At 40.9% G+C, this 20,051-nt stretch overlaps 1 protein-coding gene across 1 annotated transcript; it reads left to right on the top strand.

The window, feature by feature from the left end:
- Positions 1-531: 531 nt before the first annotated feature.
- LOC111842331 (vitellogenin-like) lies at positions 532-9,756 on the top strand. The gene is made up of 35 exons (XM_072699798.1): positions 532-571; positions 854-874; positions 984-1,135; positions 1,306-1,557; positions 1,641-1,802; positions 1,888-2,036; positions 2,121-2,271; positions 2,420-2,577; positions 2,691-2,856; positions 2,942-3,067; positions 3,159-3,377; positions 3,486-3,703; positions 3,797-3,894; positions 4,025-4,149; positions 4,233-4,334; positions 4,430-4,549; positions 4,774-4,963; positions 5,063-5,156; positions 5,247-5,432; positions 5,551-5,692; positions 5,810-6,029; positions 6,141-6,298; positions 6,421-6,726; positions 6,806-6,847; positions 6,947-7,045; positions 7,157-7,363; positions 7,453-7,595; positions 7,690-7,828; positions 7,914-8,020; positions 8,190-8,375; positions 8,458-8,552; positions 8,683-8,777; positions 8,948-9,113; positions 9,189-9,350; positions 9,542-9,756. The coding sequence occupies exons 1-35, from the start codon at positions 532-534 to the stop codon at positions 9,643-9,645; spliced, it is 5,100 nt and encodes a 1,699-aa protein (XP_072555899.1). The 3' UTR covers positions 9,646-9,756.
- The last annotated feature ends 10,295 nt before the right edge of the window (positions 9,757-20,051 follow it).

Below are 20,051 nucleotides of genomic sequence, written 5' to 3'. Positions count from 1 at the left end.
CCGATTTATATTCGGTTAGGACAACTTAAGCCTACACGTTATTAATAAACTGCTAACATCTTAGCTGTTTTTGGTAAGAAAACAATACAGTATCAGAAGCAGCTTTTAATTTTGAATTTTAATAAGACGTCAATATTTCAGAATATATTAAAGACTTTAACATTGGAAAATTCTGGCCTTTAACATCACATATTAGTTGTGTAATTTTATGTTAAATCTAATAATTTATTTAAATTTAAAATAAAAGATAAACTGCTTATGAACACCTGAGACTTGAACATGGACGTTGATCTTTACACATGACAAAAGAAGGCAGGATGACCTAAACAAGGGTGACTGTGACCAACCTGAGCACCACAGCCAATTACATCAGCGAAACAAATAACAGGCAACCTTTATTTAATCTAACACAGGGTTAGGGTGATGTGCTATCAGTTACCGATAAGGGTCTGGATGGTGTATGGTCAGGAAGCATGAATGATTCCATATAAAAGGTAGCTGGTGTTTACAGCTCCTCGCATCTCAGCTACCATGAGAGCAGTTGTTCTTGCTCTGACTCTAGCCCTTGTGGGTAAGTTAATCACTTATTTGATGGGTTTACATACCTGCAAATTTGCTGAATCAAATGAATGCTACTTTTCAACAAGCACAAAAGCTGAACAAGTTTAATGTAATATTTATGAAGTTTGCACTTGACCACTTGCTTTCAGTTATAGCCAAAAATTGTTTAATTATGAACGGAACTGTACATTTCAGTATTGTTGTGCTAATATTTCACATCATATCTGTTTTTATTTATTGTCACATCAAAGAGAAGGGTTTTAAATTCACCATATTGCTTTTTGTTTTCTAGCGAGTCAGCAGGCTAACCTAAGTAAGCAGACCTCTATCTCATCACTAATATACAATGAGATCTCATTGCCATTTAAGTTTCAAAAATAAGGCATATCCCTAGCAAAAATCCCATCGCTTCCTTTTTGCAGCACCAGACTTCGATAGCAGTAAGACCTATGTCTACAAGTACGAAGCTGTGATCTTGGGTGGTCTACCAGAGGCGGGCCTAGCCAGAGCTGGGGTGAAGATTGTCAGCAAGTTTCTCATTAGTGGCATCACCCAGGACACCTACCTGCTGAAGGTATCTGACTTGGAGTAAAACAAATATTTCTATTAGGAAGAACAAAGTACAAAGATCTATGGGAAGATAATGGGTACAGTGCAGATTAACCTTCTTTCTTCAAGATGATCAGTTTCATGAAGCTTACGTGTTTCCAAAGAGGAGATCTGATATTTGTGTTTTATTTCCAGCTTATGGAACCTCAGCTGTTTCAATACAGTGGCATCTGGCCCAAAGATCAGTTTATTCCTGCTCCAAAGCTGACTCAGGCACTGGCTGACCAGCTGCTGGTTCCCATCAAGTTTGAATACACCAATGGTATGGTGGGAAAGGTGTTTGCCCCTGCCAGAGTCTCTGCAACTGTACTCAACATCCACAGAGGAATCCTCAACATCCTTCAGCTCAATGTAAAAAAGACTCAGAATATTTACAAGTTGCAGGAGGTAAGGCTTCTGTGATTATATCGGGGATTTGTGACGCTGAAATGAAGTCTTTAATGCATCATGTCAAACTTTAAATTTCACAGGCTGGGGCTCAGGGAATCTGCAAGACTAACTATGTGATCAGTGAAGACATAAAGGCAGAGCGCATTTATGTGACCAAATCCAAGGATCTGGGCAACTGTCAGGAGAGAGTCATGGCCGACATTGGAATGGCTTACATGCAGTCGTGTGACAAGTGCCAGCTGGTAATGTAAACGTTTACTCCCTTCTCTGGACAACGTACTGATCCCTTTGCAGTGGAGTTCTCATAAGCCTGGCTTCTCTTTACAGAGAGGAAAGAATTTGAGAGGAGTTGCAGCCTACAACTATGTCTTGAAGTCTGCTGACACTGGATCGCTAATCACTGAAGCCACGGTGCAGGAGATACATCAATTCACACCTTTCCACGAGATGACTGGAGCTGGCCAGATGGAAGCAAAGTAATGCATATACATCAAGCATAAAATCCTGACCAAAAGAGCTGCATATACTATACTGTTAAATGAATATGTTTTGTTTCCTAGACAAACTGTAGTCTTTGTAGAAATCCAGAATGTTCCAGTGCAGCCCATACAAGGTGACTACCTGCTCCGCGGATCTCTGCAGTACGAATTTGCCTCTGAGCTTCTCCAGACTCCCATTCAACTCATCAGAATCAACAATGCCCAGAATCAGGTGTTGCAGTCTGTTCCATAAACCTACCATCTCATTTTATTATATTAAATTGTTTTTAAGGAGATATTTGTGCAACATTTCTCAAATACCACAGTCTGAATAAAATCCAGAACTATTTTAAAATAGCCTGCTTTATTTCTGTTTCCAGATTTTGGAGATCTTGAATCACCTGGTCACAAACAACATAGATGAGGTTCATGAAGATGCTCCCCTGAAGTTTGTCCAGCTGGTCCAGCTCCTGCGTGTGGCCAAATCTGACATGATTAATGCCATCTGGGCTCAGGCTAAAGCTAAACCCACTTTCAGGTATGTCTATGGAAAGGTTGTGCAAACAGTACAGTAAGCAAGGATGTAATAATATTTAAGGGGTGCTATATTTCTGTTTGGCCACATAAGGAGTAAGCGGCTTTCTTTTTCAGACGTTGGGTCTTGGATGCTGTACCTGCCATTGGAACAGATGCTGCTTTGAGTTTCCTCAAGGAGAAGTTTGTTGCTGATGAGTTGACTGACGCTGAGGCAGCCCAGGCTCTGCTAGCTGCTCTTCACCTAGTGCGCGCTGATTTGGAAACTGTCAAGCTGGCTGCTGTGAGTAACTGATTGGCCCTTTAAATGTACAGCACAACATCAGTGCCAGATAAATAGTAAATGTACATGTTTGTCTTTCTTCTAGACTCTGGCATTTCACCGCAAAATTCAGGAGCACCCCGTTCTGCGGGAGATTGCTATGCTTGGTTATGGTTCTCTGGTGTACAAGTTATGCGTGGCAGAATCTGATTGTTCAGCTGATGTCCTGAAGGTAAAATTACAATAACTGCTTGTCTCCAGTATGTACAGGATGCTTTTATTGCTACCATTCATGGTAATATTCATTTTTTTCCATTCAACAGCCTCTCCACGACATTGCAGCTGATGCTGTCAATAAAGGCGATGTGGCAGATATCGCTTTAGCTCTTAAAGCTCTGGGCAATGCTGGCCATCCTGCCAGCCTCAAGACAATCGTGAAGCTCCTGCCTGGGTTCGGTTCTGCAGCCGCTTCCCTCCCAGTCAAGGTTCAGGTTGATGCTGTGATGGCTTTGAGGAACATTGCCAAGCGGGAACAAAGAAAGGTAAGTGTAGTCAAACATAACTTAAGAAGGACCAGCTGTCATGGTTCAAGTGTGAACTTCAATTAGTATTAGTGATCAATAAGACATCCATTTGTTGATTTGGTCCAGGTACAAGAAACTGCCCTGCAGTTGTTCATGGACTGGAGTGCCCACCCAGAAGTGCGCATGGTCTCCTGCATCGTGCTGTTTGAGACCAAACCTCCTCTTGGTCTAGTAGTTTCCCTAGCTGATTCCCTGCGGAAGGAGCCCAGCCTTCAGTTGGCTAGCTTTGCCTATTCTCACATGAAGGCCCTGACTAGGAGCACCACCCCAGACCTTGCCCCAGTGTAAGAGGACTGCATCACTTCAGCTCTTTACTATAGAGGTGCAGTTCTTGATTTCAGTGTCAGGCTAATTATTCTCTTCATGTTTGCATGTAGTGCCTCTGCTTGTAATGTGGCTGTGAAGATCCTGAGCCCCAAACTGGACAGGTTGAGCTATCGCTTCAGCAAAGCCATTCATCTAGACGTCTATCATTGTAAGGCGTTATTGTACTTGCCTGGAATGTTTTATGACTGATGATTGTGTTGTCATTGCATTTAATTAATGATCGATATATAAAATACCACTTTATCTAATGAGTCCTAAACGGATGATTGCTTTGGAAGCTGACCTGATGGCCGGAGCCGCCGCCAGTGCATTTATCATCAACGACGCCGCCACCATTCTGCCCAGAGCCCTTATAGCCAAAGTCCGTGCCTACATAGTTGGAGCAGTAGCTAATGTTCTGGAGGTGGGAGCAGTTTGCTTAATGTATCTTCCAGTTTTAGGAAAGTTGTGAATTCTTTAGCTGACAAAGCTACTTGTCGGTCTCAGTTTGGCGTGAGGACTGAAGGAATCCAGGAAGCTCTCCTAAAAATGCCAGCTGCCGCACAGGACTCCGACAGGATCACCAGGATGAAGCGCATCCTGCAGGCTGTAGGTGTCAGATTCTGGAGACTTATCATGCAAACTTAAAGCTGTCATTATTTCCATTAGGATATTTATAAAATATTATTTTCTTTTTCCCCAAGCTGACAAACTGGAAGTCATTGCCTGTAAACCAGCCACTGGCTTCAATGTATGTGAAACTGTTTGGCCAAGAAATTGCTTTTATCAACATTGACAGAGACCTCATCGAGCAGCTAACACAGGTATCTTGTTAAACAAAATGTTAGTTTATCAAAGTCTTTTTGCTTCTTTTATATTAACCAGCTGTTTGTTTTATTGTCAGGCTGTGACCGTGATGTTTGTCCCTAGAGTTTAAGAATTATACTATATTTAAACTGATTTAGAAAACTAATATAATTATGTGATCTGCTGACACATATAGATGCGAGATGTTGCCTGATAGCTAACTTGTTCCTTGTTGTTGAAGCTTGGAACAGCAGCTGCGGCTCAGCAGTCACAGGTGAAGAACGTGCTCAACACGCTGCAGTCCGGTGCCATGATCCGGTGGGCCAAGCCTCTGCTGGTTGCTGAGGTGCGACGCATCTTCCCGACCTGTGTGGGCGTCCCAATGGAGCTCAGCATGTACACTGCTGCTGTGGCCACAGCCAAAGTTAATGGTGCGTATTACTGCATCCACAGCAGTGAATTCATGATCCTGTTTGTTTCCATTTACTGACTATTGGCTACTAATTTATTATTAATATTTATACTTACAGCCCAGGCTGCTCTGACACCTCGGCCCGCTGAAAACTTTCACGTTGCTCAACTGCTGAACACCAAGATTCAACTGCAGGCCCACATCACACCAAGGTAAAAAAAATAGACGATTTTAAAGCACAGAAAATTTGACTTTTAACCTACAGGGTTTAAAAAGTTCTAAACTGTGTCTTTCTTACACAGCGTCGCCATACACACCTTCGCAGTCATGGGCGTGAACACAGCCCTGGTTCAAGCGGCAATAATGGCCAAAGCAGAGGCACGTGTTGTGACCCCTCTGAAATTCAGCATTAGAGCCGACGTCTCTCAAGGCTATTTCAGTGTTAACGCTCTGCCCGTTCCAGCTGTAGATAACATCACAGTTGTGCGGTAAGTCTTATTGTGTTGAAAAGAAACATCATGGCAAGTAGCAAATGAAAATTAAACCTACCTAAAGGTGTTGATTTCTGATAACATAATCCCCAGCTTCACCTTTTGTTTTTAACAGCGTTGAGGCTTTGGCATTGGCAAGAAATATTGAAAACCTTGAAGAAGCGAGAATAATACCAATGTTACCTGCAGCTTTGGCAGCACGATTGTCAAGGGAGAAGTTCACATCTAACGTGGAAGCTATCACAGAGAGTGACTCAGTAAGCTAACAAAAAACATCTGTGCATACAAAGTATCTAAGCAAATAAACTGCGGACAATGCTGTTGTTATTTACTTGTGTGATGATACCTTGTTCTGCTCTTTTTAAATTCTACAGTCCAATTCTTCAGAAATCATTGATGCTGATGTGCACATCAACACCCGTGAGAACAAGGCTTCAGTTTCAGCCAGAGTTAACCAGCAGCTGTGTGCCACATTGACAAGCTTAGGAGTGCAAACTTGTGCTAAAATTGTCTCTCAGAATGCTGGCTTTCTCAGAAACTCCCCCCTCTATAAGCTTGTCGGAGAACATGAAGTGATTGTAGCTGTGAAACCCGGTATGTTGCCTTAAATGTTGCTGCACTTAAGTAAGGAGAACAACATCACACTCTAGAAACTGTACTTTGAGTGATAAAAAAATTAAGTCGGTTGAATTCCAATTTCTATAGCTGATGGTGAGGCCTTTGAGAAGATAGAGGTTGAAATTCAAGCTGGACCCAAGGCTGCATCAAAGATCATTAAACAGGTCACTCTGAAAGAGGATGAGGAAACTGCAGAAGGAACTCCTGTTGTATTGAAACTGAAAAAAATCCTGGAACCTGAAAGGGTGTGTAAATTTGATGTCTTGGATCCTAAGGATTCTTTATTTATTCTTTATTGACTGGCAGGTGATTAGTTCTTAATGAATGTTGGAAGTTTTACTCAGAATTGATCTTTGTCCAACTACAGCGGAAGAGGAATTCCACCAGCTCCAGCAGCTCCAGCAGTCGCAGCTCTAGCTCTTCCTCCAGCTCCTCCTCATCTGCCACTTCAGAAAAGAGTGGCAAACACCCAATGCAGGAAAAGAACAACAGGCAGGATAAAGGGAGTAGCAGCAGAAGCAGCAGAAGCAGCAGAATCAGCAGTAGTAGTAGCAGTAGCAGTAGCAGTAGGAAAAGCAGAAGGTCCCCCTCTACCTCTAAGAAGATTAAAGACAATGCTGGGGATTCCAGCAGCTCTTCCAGCAGCCATTCTTCCAGCTCCAGTGAATCCGAGGTAATGACTTCCTCCCATTTGCCGCTCCTTAGGAAAACTCAATCACATAAAACTCAATCACAACACTTCTTTTCAACAGGAAGAAATATTTGCCAAGTTCACAAAGAATCACATCCATCAGGTAAATGTTACATATTGAAAATAAGCTCTTTTGATGGGAAACCAAAAATCCCCATTGTTCGTGAATTGATTCTGAAGAATTCCTTTGCCTTTCATACAGCATGGTAACTCCAGAGCCGCTTCCCAGGCTCGGGCCTCTGCTGGTGCCAGGAGCAGCAGTCAAAGCAGTGCCTCCAGCTTTGAAGCTATTTACAAGAAGGTAGGAACACACCACTATTCTTAGAACTGTAAAACCATAGGATGATCACATCATCGGGTCATCACAATGGACACGTCCCAAACTGGCCACCTGCACCATTCTTGTTATCAGTCACGATTCCTTGGAGACTCCATGCCCCCTGCCATCGTGGTCATTGTTCGTGCAGTGAGGACCAACGGAACAATGGAGGGATACCAGGCAGCCGCCTACATAGACAATGCTAATGCCAGGCTGCAGGTCATCGTGGCTGCTCTCGAAGAGAATGACAACTGGAAGATGTGTGCTGACGGTATCATGTTGAGCAAACACAAAGTCATGGTGAGGCTTCACACCATAAGAAGGAAGCATGACCGAAGTAGGCAGCCCAGATGGTTTTGCAAAATAAAAATCCCATCATTTCTAACTAGGCTAAGGTTGGTTGGGGAGAAGAATGTCAGCGGTACACAGCAGTTATCAAGGCAGAGGCTGGTCGTCTGGACACAGACCCGGCAGCCCAGCTGAAGATAGAATGGGACAAGATTCCTCGTAAAGTTAAGAGCTACTCAAAGATGTAACGTCACTCGCCTCAACTATATTGTTTATTGACAGTTTTATATATTTTAAAAAATCACTCAAGCTCCTACTTTTCCTCAACTTTCATACAGGATTTCTCAGTACATCCCTGGTGCTGCTTTGATGGCTGGATTAAGTCAGAGAAGACAAAACAATCGTGAGGGGCAAATTAAGATCACTGTGGCTGCAACTTCTGCCAGGACCATAAATGTTATCATTAAAACACCAAGGGTAAATGGCATACACACACCTCTCTGTCAGAATGAATGGCAGGGGCTGAAGCTGGAGTACTGATTATATGTATGTGGTATCATAGATGACACTGTACAAGCTGGGTGTGGCTGTTCCCATTTCTCTGCCTATTGGACAAGACACTGCTGGAAGGCAAGAAGGAAGCATTTCTGGCCAGATTCACAACATGCTGTATGAAGCTACAGCAGGTTAGTAGAGCAAAGATGAAGCATTTTGATGCTCATAGCTGACTGTGTTTTGTGCATAACAAAAATGTCATTTTTGCATTCTCTGAAGATTTTACTGTGAACTATATGATTTGTGTAATTACTGTGGAACATTTTTTCCTTGATCCTTTTAGCCAAGTGCAGAGTATGACCAGTGAAACCTTGACCACATTCAACAACAGAAGGTACAGAAATGAAATGCCCATCTCCTGCTACCACATCCTGGCTCAAGACTGCACTCCTGAGCTGAAGTTTATGGTTCTGATGAAGAAGGACCGTGCCACAGAAGCAAAACATGTTACTGTCAAGCTGGCTGACATGTTAGTACAACCGACCTCCATTCCATTTTTACGTGACATGACACAAGGCTATCTGTTAAGCGGTCTTGCACTTCAATTTCAGAGATGTCGACCTCTACCCACGTGATGGAGAAGTGCAGCTGGTAGTGAATGGAATGCAAGTTTCTGCTCTCAACCTCCCGTATGAACACCCTACAGGTGCCTGATCACCCAGAAATGCTGCGCCACTTTGGAGAAAATGCCTATAGAATTGATTTTTTAAGTAGAATCGCATCTGCCTATCAAGTTTCAAAAAGAACATTTCCTTTTTCTTTTGTTCTACAAATAGCATCCATCAGAATCAACCAAAATGGCAATGGCCTGTCCTTGTATGCTGCCAGCCATGGTCTACATGAGGTCTACTTTGACAAAAACACATGGAAGGTAAATTCAGCTCATTCAAAACTTGCCATCCATTTATTTTCCATATGAATTATCCAGTAGAGTCACTGATAGTCTTGCGCATATCCTGAAGTAACATCAGGCAAAGGACATAGGACAAATTGGAACAAATATCTAATTTACCAAATTAAGTTTTATTAAATTTTCTTCAGGTTCAAGTTGTTGACTGGATGAAGGGCAAAACTTGTGGAATCTGTGGAAAGGCTGATGGTGAAGTAAGACAGGAGTTATACACACCAAATGGACGCCTGACCAAGAACTCAGTCAGCTTTGCCCACTCCTGGGTCCTTCCCACAGAAAGCTGCCGTGATGCCAACGGTGAATTCCTACTCCAAAAAACTGCTTCTACCTCTTCCAGCACAGGTTTCTGATGCAAATCTCTCTCCAACGTAGAATGCCAGATCAAGCTGGAGTCAGTGAAGCTGGAGAAGCAGATGATACTTGCGGGACAGGAGTCGAAATGCTACTCTGTTGAGCCTGTGCTACAGTGTCTGCCTGGCTGCTACCCAATAAGGTCCACCTCTGTCAATGTTGGATTCCACTGCATTCCTGTCGGTGAGTTTACCTACCAAACCATAGACAGAAATGAAGCAAGGGGTAAATAATGACACTGGGAATAGAGTTGTACCAAAATATTTGTAGATTTGGTCTGTTAAGTGGTATAAGAATCCTTCAATATCACTTGAGCAGACAAATGTGTTCATGCTGTTGCATCAGATTTCTTGAATTTAATTTTGTCACAACAGATTCAACCATGAACAGTTTAAACAGCATTTCGGAGGACAGCGAAGACCTCAGAGAGATCATCGATGCCCATACTGCTTGTCATTGTACCAAACACTGTGCTTAGGAGCTGTAACTACCAGCAAAATACAATCTTTTTCAATTGTAATTTTTTTGTCATGTATTGTACAGTATGTGTACCTGGTGTAATTATAAATAAATTGTAAGGGAACATTCACAGACATGGTTTTGATTTTATTTTTAAACACTAATTACATGTATCTTCTAGTCACTTATCCAGGTCACTTATCGGGGGGGGGGGGGAGCACTACTGAAAAAATGCAGACATCAGACCAAATTTGCACGTATCCTCTTCTTAGTATTATATTGTTGTTTTTGTTGTTGTTGCTTTGTTTAGTAATTTATGAGTAAAACTGAGGAGACTGTAATGTCCGCTTCATCACTAGCTATGATTTCATGGAAATCATTTAAACCCCTTAAGATAATTTTAAAGTTTCCTTACCTACAGTGAGGGACATAATTATTTGACCCCCCCTGCTGAACTCTTAAGTTGACCCATTAACAAAGAAATGAGAGGCCTGTAATTTCACTGGTAGGTTTATTTTAACAACAAGAGTTATCAAAAGATTATCAACAAAACCAGCAAGAAAAAATCATCATGTAACAGTTACAAACCTATTTGTTATTTATCTTGGGGAATTAAGTATTTGATCCGTTGGAACAAATACTTACTTTAGTACTTGGTGGAGTAACCATTGCTGGCAGACATTTCTTGCAGCTGGTCACCAAGTTTGCACACAGCTCAGCAAGAATTTTCATCCAATCTTTTTAGTGGATCTCCTTCAAATCTTTAAGGTTTTTAGGCTGTCACTTGGATACATGAAGCTTGAGTTCCCTCCATAGGTTTTATATGGGATTAAGGTTGATAGATTGGCTAGGGCACTGCATGACCTTAATGTGCTTCTTCTTGAACCACTTTGCTTCCTTGGCTATATGCTTAGGGTTGTTGTCTTACTGGACAACCACCCGCAATGTATTTTCAGTGCCCTGTCAGAAGGAAGGGGATTCTCACCCAAGAGTTGCTTGACCTGGAGGCTGCTGGGATTGCTGCACTGCATGGGAGTGGTGTAGACGATGTGTGCACTTGTGCTGTGTTGTGCTGTGTGCTTGTTGAAGCGGTTGATTGAAATTATTTGGAGGTATATTTGAGTGATTGTGTGCCAGTATGGTTACGTGGGTGGTTGTTGTTACATTTTTTTTTCCGGTCGGCATGAATGCTTGTCTGTCTTTGTTAATAAACAGCGCGAATGTTATCGACAGCTGCGGGTGTTGCTTGAGCGGCGTTTCTGTCCGCGTACCTTTGCTACAAACACCCATGGAGGTAATAGCTAATATCGGTGACATTAACTTGGAAAAGAACAGTTGCTCCTGAGCTTTGCTTGGTCACCAGTTGGGACCTGGAGGACATTTTCCACTTTTTTCCCCGATCTGGCAGTAGTCTGCTTTGAGAGGGTTTTTGTGGTTTTCGTGGTTAAAGCGAAGAGCAACTTCGCTTTATTTCAGTTAAACGTCGTTCAGTAGAAAGTTATTCTCAGGTAAGTAATTGTTAATTTGGTTATTTTAAAAGTTTAATTTTTAATTAAATCACGTAAAAGTTAAATACGCTATATAAATATACTGGGCTAGGAGTAAAGGATGGGGTCATAATGAGCTAGTTAATTATGGGGCCAGCTCAGTGTTGTGTTTGCAAGATGTTTGCCCTTTTGGATGTTTGTGTGCAGTCAGACTTCATCTGTGAGCGATGTAAATTAGTGGACTCACTCATTGTCAAGGTTCGTGACCTTGAGGAGCAATTGGCTCTCATCCAACATAACAAGGAGTTAGAGGAGAGAGTTAATACATGTTTGAGGGAGACAGTGTGTACGTCACAAGCGGGGAGGAGGATGAATGAAGAACAGATAGGTTGAGAGAACTGGGTGAACGTGGGTCATAGACGTAGAAAAGGGCGTACACAGTTTACAGAGGTGGCATCACCTGAAGTGACTGTGTCTAACCGCTTTCAGGTGCTTCCAGGTTTAGAGCCGGAAGAGACTGAGGAGGCAGGAGGGTCCTTGGGCACTGAGGAGCCCCCTCCCCACAGGAAGAGGGAGGTTGTGGTAGTAGGGGATTCAATTATTAGAGATATAGACAGTTACGTGTGCACTCGTGACAGAGGGTCCTGTATGGTGTCTTGCCTGCCTGGTGCCCAGGTGGGGGACCTTCCGAATCGTGCGCACAAGATTTTTACACCAGCCGGGGTGGATCCAGTGGTCGTGGTGCATGTTGGCACCAACGACATAGGAAAGGGCTAGAGGGCTGTTCTGCAGGATAAATTTATAGAAGTCGCTGATAATCTTGGAAGCAGAACGTCCACGGTGGTGTTCTCTGGAATATTTCCCGTGCCATGTGCAAACCAGGCTAAGTTAGCTGAGATAAAGAGATTAAACATGTGGCTAAAAGGGTGGTGTAGGAAAGACGGGTTTAGGTTTATGGGGCACTGGAGGACCTTCTGGAACAGGTGGGACCTGTTCAAGCTGGATGGGTTGCACCTGAACCAGAGGGGAACCAATGTGTTGGGGAGGCATATGTGTAGAGTAGTTGAGAAATGTTTAAACTAGGGATTTGGGGGGGGGGGGCGGGCTGGGAGGTTAGTTATGAATATAGGAGGGGGGAGACGGAAAGCCCCAATTAATATTAAAAGTGGGCACTGTAAAAGGCCTACCCTTTGCAGTCTGTACTTAAACGCTAGGAGTATTAGAAACAAAATTCATGATTTAGAAGTTTTAATTTCATCAGACTCTTACGACATTATAGGAATAACAGAAACAATGATGGAGAACAATATAATATGGATGGTTGCATGTTGTTCCGTAGAGACTGGATGAGGGTGAGAGGTGGTGTCGCAGTATACATAAAAGAAAACTTGCAGGCAAGGGAGCTCACTGATAAAAATAAAAGTACAGAAGCTGTATGGGTAAAACTAGATGCTAAAACTCAAATGGCCTAATTGTCTGTGTTAGTTATATAGCACCTAATGTAGCTGCAGAGGAAAGTATAATGTTATATGATGATATCAGGATTATGAGTAATAAAAATGATGTGGTGGTTATGGGTGATTTTAATTTACCTAGGATTTAGTCTCTGGCTTTTCTATAAATGAACTTGAGATGGTGGAATTAGTACAGGATTGCTTTTTTACTCAGTTTAATACCCCTACCAGGGGAGAAGCCCTTCGTGATCTTGTTTTCCTACCAACCAGGATAGAATTGGAAAATTTGAGGCTTTACAACCACTGGACGGTAATGATCACAACATGATTTAATTTGAGGTTAATTTTAGTGTCAAAAGAGCAAAGTCCAAAACAAAAATATACAATGTTAGGAAGGCTAACTTTAATGGAATGAGACTGAAACTAGATACTGTAAACTGGATGGAGTTAAACAGCAAAACTGTTGAAGAGGCATGGGAATTTTTTAAAAGCACGTTGTTGCAAGTGCAAGAGGACTTCATACCTGTTTCCAGCAAAACTAAATATAGGAAATTGCAGCCAAGGTGGTTTACTATGGAAATTACGAAAAGTCAGGAGGAAAAGGGTTCTCTTCCACAAATGGAAATTAACTAATGATTTCAAAATAAATCAGAAGTATCTAAGTCTACAGGTTGTGTTAAAAAATAACATTAGACTCGCTAAGAGGAATGTACAAAGGAAGACTGCATTGGAGGCTAAGGATGACATTAAAAGTTTCTTTTAATATTTTACCTCCAAAAGAGCTCTAAAAGCTGAAATCACTAATCTGCAGGATAGTAAGGGTACTATAAATGAAAATTAATTTGATATAGTAAATAAGTTTAATGATTATTTTACACAGGTGTGCACAGTAGAGAACACAACTAACTTGCCACCATTTAGTACAAATACAACGTTGTCTATGACCAATATATGTATAGCTGAGGCTGATGTGGTACAAAGCCTAGCTAAGGTCAAAATAAATTAATTGCAGGGCCCTAATGCCATCTTACCTATTGTTTAAAAAGATATGATGGATATTATTAGGCAACCTCTTTACTATTTCAGAAATCCTTATCCACTGGTGTGGTACCTTCTGATTGGAAGCATGCTAATATAACACCCATATTCAAAAAAGGGGATAGAAGTAATCCAGCAAACTATAGGCCAATCAGTTTAACTTGCATAATTGGAAAAGTGATGGAAGCTATAAGTGATATAAGTGATAATGGTAGATTACCTGGATTCAAATAACATTCTGAGGGATAGCCAACATGGATTTAGGAGAGGTAGATCCTGTTTAACTAATCTACTTGAGTTCTTTGAGGAAGCTACAAAGGAAATTGATCACAAAAAAGCCCTACGACGTGATCTACTTAGATTTCCAGAAGGCCTTTGATGTTGTCCCCCACAAACGGCTCTTGCTTAAGCTCAGAGCTTCAGGGATTTTAGGAACTGTAGCAGCTAGGATTGGAAACTGGTTAACAGACAGGAAGCAGCAAGTAGTTATTAGAGGCACAATATCACAGTGGGCCTGCCTTCATAGTGGGGTACCGCAGGGTTCAATTTTAGGACCACTATTGTTCCTAATTTACATTAATGATATTGACACCAATACATACAGTAAACTGGTTAAATTTGCAAACGACACCAAGGTGGGTGGTGTAGCAGTTACTAAACTAGCAACACAGAGGCTACAGTGGGATCTTGATTTAATTAGAAACTGGGCTGATATCAGGCAGATGAAATTTAACATAGATAAATGTAAGGTAATCCATGAAGGGAGCAGAAATATAAAATACAGATATTTTATGGGTTCCACTGAAATAAAGGTAGCTGATTATGAGAAACACCTCAATGTGTATGTTGATGCTTCCATGTCCCAATCTCGCCAGTGTGGGGAAGCAATTATAAAGGCTAATAGGATGTTGAGTTACATCTCTAGGTGTGTGGAGTTTAAGTCAAGGGAGGTGATGCTATGATTATACAATTCCTTGGTAAGACCCCACCTAGAATATTGTGTGCAGATTTAGTCACCATACCTTAAAAAAGCCTTGGAACCTTGGAAAAGGTTCAACGTAGGGCTACAAAAAATATTCCCGGTCTTAGAGGAATGTCTTATGAGGAGAGGTTAGCTGAGCTGAACTTGTTCAGCCTCAGGCAAAGGAGATTAAGGGGGGACATGACCCAGGTATATAAGATTCTAACATGTCTGGATACTGTTCAGTGAAATGGCTACTTCAATATTAGTTTAAATAATAGAACTCGTGGTCATAGGTGGAAATTAGCGATAACATTTTAAACTGAATTTGAGAAAACACTTCTACAGCATGTAGTTAGAGTATGGAATAATCTTCTTGTTCATGTAGTGCAAGTTAAACTTTGGGTTCCTTTAAATCAGAGCTAGATAAGATTTTAACAACTCTGAGCTATTAGTTGAGTTCTCCCCAAACGAGCTTGATGGGCCGAATGGCCTCCTCTCATTTTCTTATGACTATAAAGTGTTACCAGCAGAGTTCTATTTCCATAGCTAGTTTTCTCACTGTCATGAATGTACCTAGAATAGAAATAACTATGGCAGGCTGCAGAGCTTTCTCTTAAAGAGCTCCACAGCTGTGTAATAGTCTTTCAGCGGATGTAAAAGATTCAGGCTCACTCTCAATATTCATGTTTAGACTAAAAACACACTTGTTTAGTCTAGCTTATAGGGAATCTAGTTCTAGCTAACTGCTTGCTCCCAGTTAGACCTACTGTATAGTGTGAGGTGTAGAGCTGGGTGGGGATTGGTGCCATTGGCTTTGGATGAACTGAACTGTCACTATAGCTTCATACCCTAATTTAGGCCCCTGAACAAAATTGCACTGTGCAGTTACGTAATATCTACACAAAAAAGTCGCCATCAGGCTTATCACAGTGAAAGTCCATAACTTACACAATTCAAGGTTAGCACCCATAATTAATTAGTTTGACCACCTGGGGACGCTGTTGACCAAAGTATGGAAAACCATCGTTTAAATTAAGGAATTACTCACTCTCACTTTGAATCCATGAAAACACGTTTAGTGCATCGTCGGCGACGCAGTATACTTTTCTCGTCTTTTTCAGTTTATATCTTGCTGAAATCTTAATGTAGAATCATGAAGAAAATGCTGGCTAAATCCATAATCTGTCTTCTTTTCAAAATGTACATTGTCGGAAGTATTAAAGTTTTTAAAATTAGGTTAAATCGGCAAAAAAGTACACCATGTCATTTTACTTTGTTTTACCTGCATCGGGGGTGTGTAGTACCGCTGTCATCAAATGTCATTCGCATGGTAATTTGATGAACAGCACAATGGTGAAATGTGATTCAGATACATCACCATCAGAACCATAAAAGGTGGTGGGGGGAAGTGGCCAGGTGTCAATGGCTCATTCATACACATGAAAGTTGCTACATATTCAATGAAAAGAGCCAGAAATAGTGACATGGGTTAGGTTTTTCTTATTTATTTATCCAAATGAATGTTGCAACTACACCATTTAGTCATCTACATGTAGCCAAGACCTTGGTGATCAGATATCTGGGATCAAAACAAACTGGCAGCATTGCTTACTATGTACTTTTATAATGTTTCTGCAAGTGTTCCAAACTGCATTTTGCAATGTCTATACTTTGATGTCAAATTACAAACTTAATAAAAATCTGACATATTTACAATATACATTAAAATAAAGATGAGTGTAATGGCAAAACAAATATACAGTGGTACCTCAGAACTCGAACTTAATCCGTTCAGAACTCAGGTTCGAATCCTAAAAGGTTTGAGTTCTGATCGAATTTTCCCCTTAAGAAATTATGGAAAACCAATTAATTTGTTCCCGGCCCCAAATAATTACACCTAAATATGTTTTTTTTTTAGCATTTAAACACAAAATGAACAGGATAAAACAAGAGCATATAATACACTAAACACATCTAAGCATATTTATCAAAACAGTCATTTGCAAAGAAAATAAATGTATCCAAACAATATATAACGTTAAAAAAAAAACAATGTGTCCTGTGTCATGCCCATGGGGGCGGGGCCCGACAATATAAGTGTTAAATAAAATGAAAACTAAGCACTTCAAACTATTTCTTTCACGGGCAATAATTCATAAACCGTCACAGTATTAAGACAAAACACGCATTTTTCCATAAATATGACTGTAATGCTCTCAAATAGCTTGCTCACTCATCGCGGAAAAATGTCAGTCGGCATTCTGTACATTCGTGCAATGTTTTTTATCTTCGGAGTTTTAGAAGAAAACCAATGAATAAAATGACAAAGTTACCCTCGTTTGAAAGCTTGATCTCTTATGTACATAAATCAATCACTGTAATCCTTGTCAAGTATTTTTTCAGATATATGCTCTGCTTCCCTGCTAGCACATTATTTTTTACACACTGAACCTTTGCCCATGGTTATGTTTCACCATAATAAACTTTTTACATGAACATCAAATTACAGTGTCATTTGCTTCATCCAATAGAGGTGTGTCTAAGGTTTGCAAAATGGCATGGGATGTGCTGATTGGGCATTGTTTTTCGCGTTGGGGACATGAATGCGCAACTTATTCTCTGCAAGTGCAGTATTTGTGGGAGTGTCTCGAGTACGCATTGCGCACGTAGTCTCCGTGAGTTTACCCAGTTATTTTCGGACAACAACTTTTTTGACTGAAGAAAAATGGCTCGGATGACTTTCACTGTTGAGAAAGCACAGAAGATGATTTTGAAGAGTGGTTCGGGGGAAGAAAGTGTCGCTTTTACCCATTGATTCGATGGAGGAGGACGCTTTTTTGCGCGGAGAGGATGCAACGCTCGACATAAGTACATTTATTTACAGTTTACATTTTACTCTTTTATTCTATAGATTTTTATAATTCCGTGATTCAGCAAATTACAATTAACATTTGCTTTGGTAACACTTGTATTGTGGTACATTGGGAAAAGTTCCGCATCGCCTTTGTCAAGCTTTGAAGTGTGCAAAGTAATGCAGCGCTTTTGGCTTTCACTTGGGCAAAGTTATGCGGGGCACTTGTCGGCCTTGTTTGAGCAAAGATATGTACGGTACTTGTCGGCTTTGTTTGGGCAAAGTTATGCGGGGCACTTGTCGGCTTTGTTTGGGCAAAGTTATGCGGGGCACTTGTCGGGCTTTGTTTGGGCACAGTTATGCGGGGCACTTGTCGGGCTTTGTTTGGGCACAGTTATGCGGGGCACTTGTCGGGCTTTGTTTGGGCACAGTTATGCAGGGTTAGGATTAGAAACAAAATGTTTCTTATGACCCATAAGTGGTAATGCATTTAGAAAGAAAGACGCTATCCCAAAACACTGCTAGTTACACTGCGGCCATTTTGGATAGGTTTGGCACAAGTCGTGTGAATAAAATATAGATTTTCCTACAAATGTGTGGTGATGTTGTGTGACAAAATGTTACTTATGACCCATAAGTGGTAATGCATTTCGAAAGAAAGACGCTACCCCAAAAAACACTGCTAGTTACACTGTGGCCAGTTTGGATAGGTTTTGGATAAGTTTGGCACAAGTCGTGTGAATAAAATATAGATTTTCCTACAAATGTGTGGTGATGATGTGTGACAAATTGTTACTTATGACCTATAAGTGGTAATGCATTTAGAAAGAAAGTTGCTACCCCAAAAAACACTGCTAGTTACACTATTGCCATTTTGGATAGGTTTCAGATTAGTTTAGGTTAGGTTTTGGATAGGAAAGGCTCCCAGTTGCACCATTTGCTCTTTCCTCCGTAAAACCTGTTGGGCTGCATCAAATGATATGAAATTGGGCACACATGTAGAAAACAAGTTTGGGAACCAGATTTTTAAAATTGGACCTATTTCATCATGTAGTTTTTGAAATATTTACAAAAATCCAAGACACAAAGACAGATTTTGTATTTTTCCAGCTGTTTTTGTTATATTCGCATGTCCATAAATTATACACAGGTTATTCATTTCGTTATTGAACTTCCTACAATCAATTGTAAAGGGGTCAACTTTGATTTTAGGTATCAGGCATGTGTCTGTGACTTTTATATCTGAAGTTATAAGGTAATTATTCCAAAGAGGGAAGAAATGCCCCCCCATGCAAGGGGCCCCTGGTTCACTCCATAGGGTTAAAATTAGTTGTGAATATGATGTTCACACCGCAGACAGGCATATGAAGCTATACTGCACATGGCGCTGCTTGCGTAATAATAAATTAGCAAATACCCACTGATTTCTTTTTTACAAGCCGGGTAGTCCCTGTTTTATTTTTGGTCTGTGGGCTCTGCGTGTTCTCTTTGCCAGAATTCTATTGAGACAATATGTATGACACATTTCTGATGATTGTATATTTCTGATCACTTGAATAAATAAGCTTTTTTGGCATTGTTGTTGTTGAGAATATGCTGTTATCAAAAATATATAATAATAACAAAAATAACGTGTCCCGTTGTAAAGTTGTTGCCATATTGTGTACAAAGTTGTAGCAATATGAGATCCTAATAGTCTATTTTGATAATAAAGGCATAGCATTATGTGCGTTTGAGTGGCATATTAAAACAAAAATCTAATAAATAATTGAGAAAACGGTGGTCTATGCTGGTGTATGATGATTGAGATCGCAAAATGGCCTTCAGAAGTTAAATTAAAAACTGCAGAGCATTGTATTTCGTAATTGCATGTTGGCCTATTCTTGTGATTCATAAACTATTACTGCGCAACTAACGAGTAACACAGCGCAGATATTCCTTGCTTCTTGGACTTTGCACCCTAGCAATACCTTATGGCTTTCACAACCCTTCAAATTACAAGAGCTAACCTCACAAATGTTAATGAGAGGGGGTCGTTCGTGTCACTTTGAAACGTGCCAATTCACCTTCCCCCACCCTATGAATAAAGGTGAGAAGAGCAGGCTTGTGGTGCGTTCCATTTGCCCTGGGAACTCGGATTCCGAGTTTTGAAGCCAGAAGTGATGACATGCGCGCTCCCGTTTCTCGGAGATCCGAGAAATATCTCGGATAACGCAGAGGATCCCGAGTTCAGAATCGAAGATGGCTGCGCTCTTTCTCAACAGAAGGGAAAGTTGTAGCTTTATCCTGTTTAAGCACTACTTCTCATTTGTGGCTCATTAAATCGGTCGCACACACTATATCGTCCAATTTATCTGTGGACGTGTTGCTACGGAGTTTTATACGTGAAGCACCGTGCGTAATGTGTTATCAAGTGATATTGCTAACAATGGCTACCAATTAACCGTTCTAGAATTGGATTTCATGATTAGTCGGATTATTTGTCGGATTTAAGGTAGTTCGGGCTAATTGTAAGTGAACGAAGATAAAGGCCATTTAAACTGAGGTACCTTAAATCCGACAAGTTGTCCGGCTAAGCAAAAAATCTTGCTTTTTCCATATGGATCCATGGTATTGCTACTTCTGGGGCAA

The sequence above is a fragment of the Paramormyrops kingsleyae genome, chromosome 15 (genome assembly GCF_048594095.1).
Source record: "Paramormyrops kingsleyae isolate MSU_618 chromosome 15, PKINGS_0.4, whole genome shotgun sequence".
Classification (NCBI taxonomy): Eukaryota; Metazoa; Chordata; class Actinopteri; order Osteoglossiformes; family Mormyridae; genus Paramormyrops; species Paramormyrops kingsleyae.
The sequence above is the reverse complement of the archived record's forward strand: the minus strand, read 5'-3'. Positions and strand labels throughout refer to the sequence as shown.

Coding starts and splice junctions, on each gene's coding strand:
- LOC111842331 (XM_072699798.1), top strand. CDS start 532: ATGAGAGCAGTTGTTCTTGCTCTGACTCTAGCCCTTGTGG. Junction 6,727..6,805: donor CCAGCTCCAGTGAATCCGAG/GTAATGACTTCC, acceptor TCTTTTCAACAG/GAAGAAATATTTGCCAAGTT. Junction 6,848..6,946: donor CAAAGAATCACATCCATCAG/GTAAATGTTACA, acceptor CCTTTCATACAG/CATGGTAACTCCAGAGCCGC.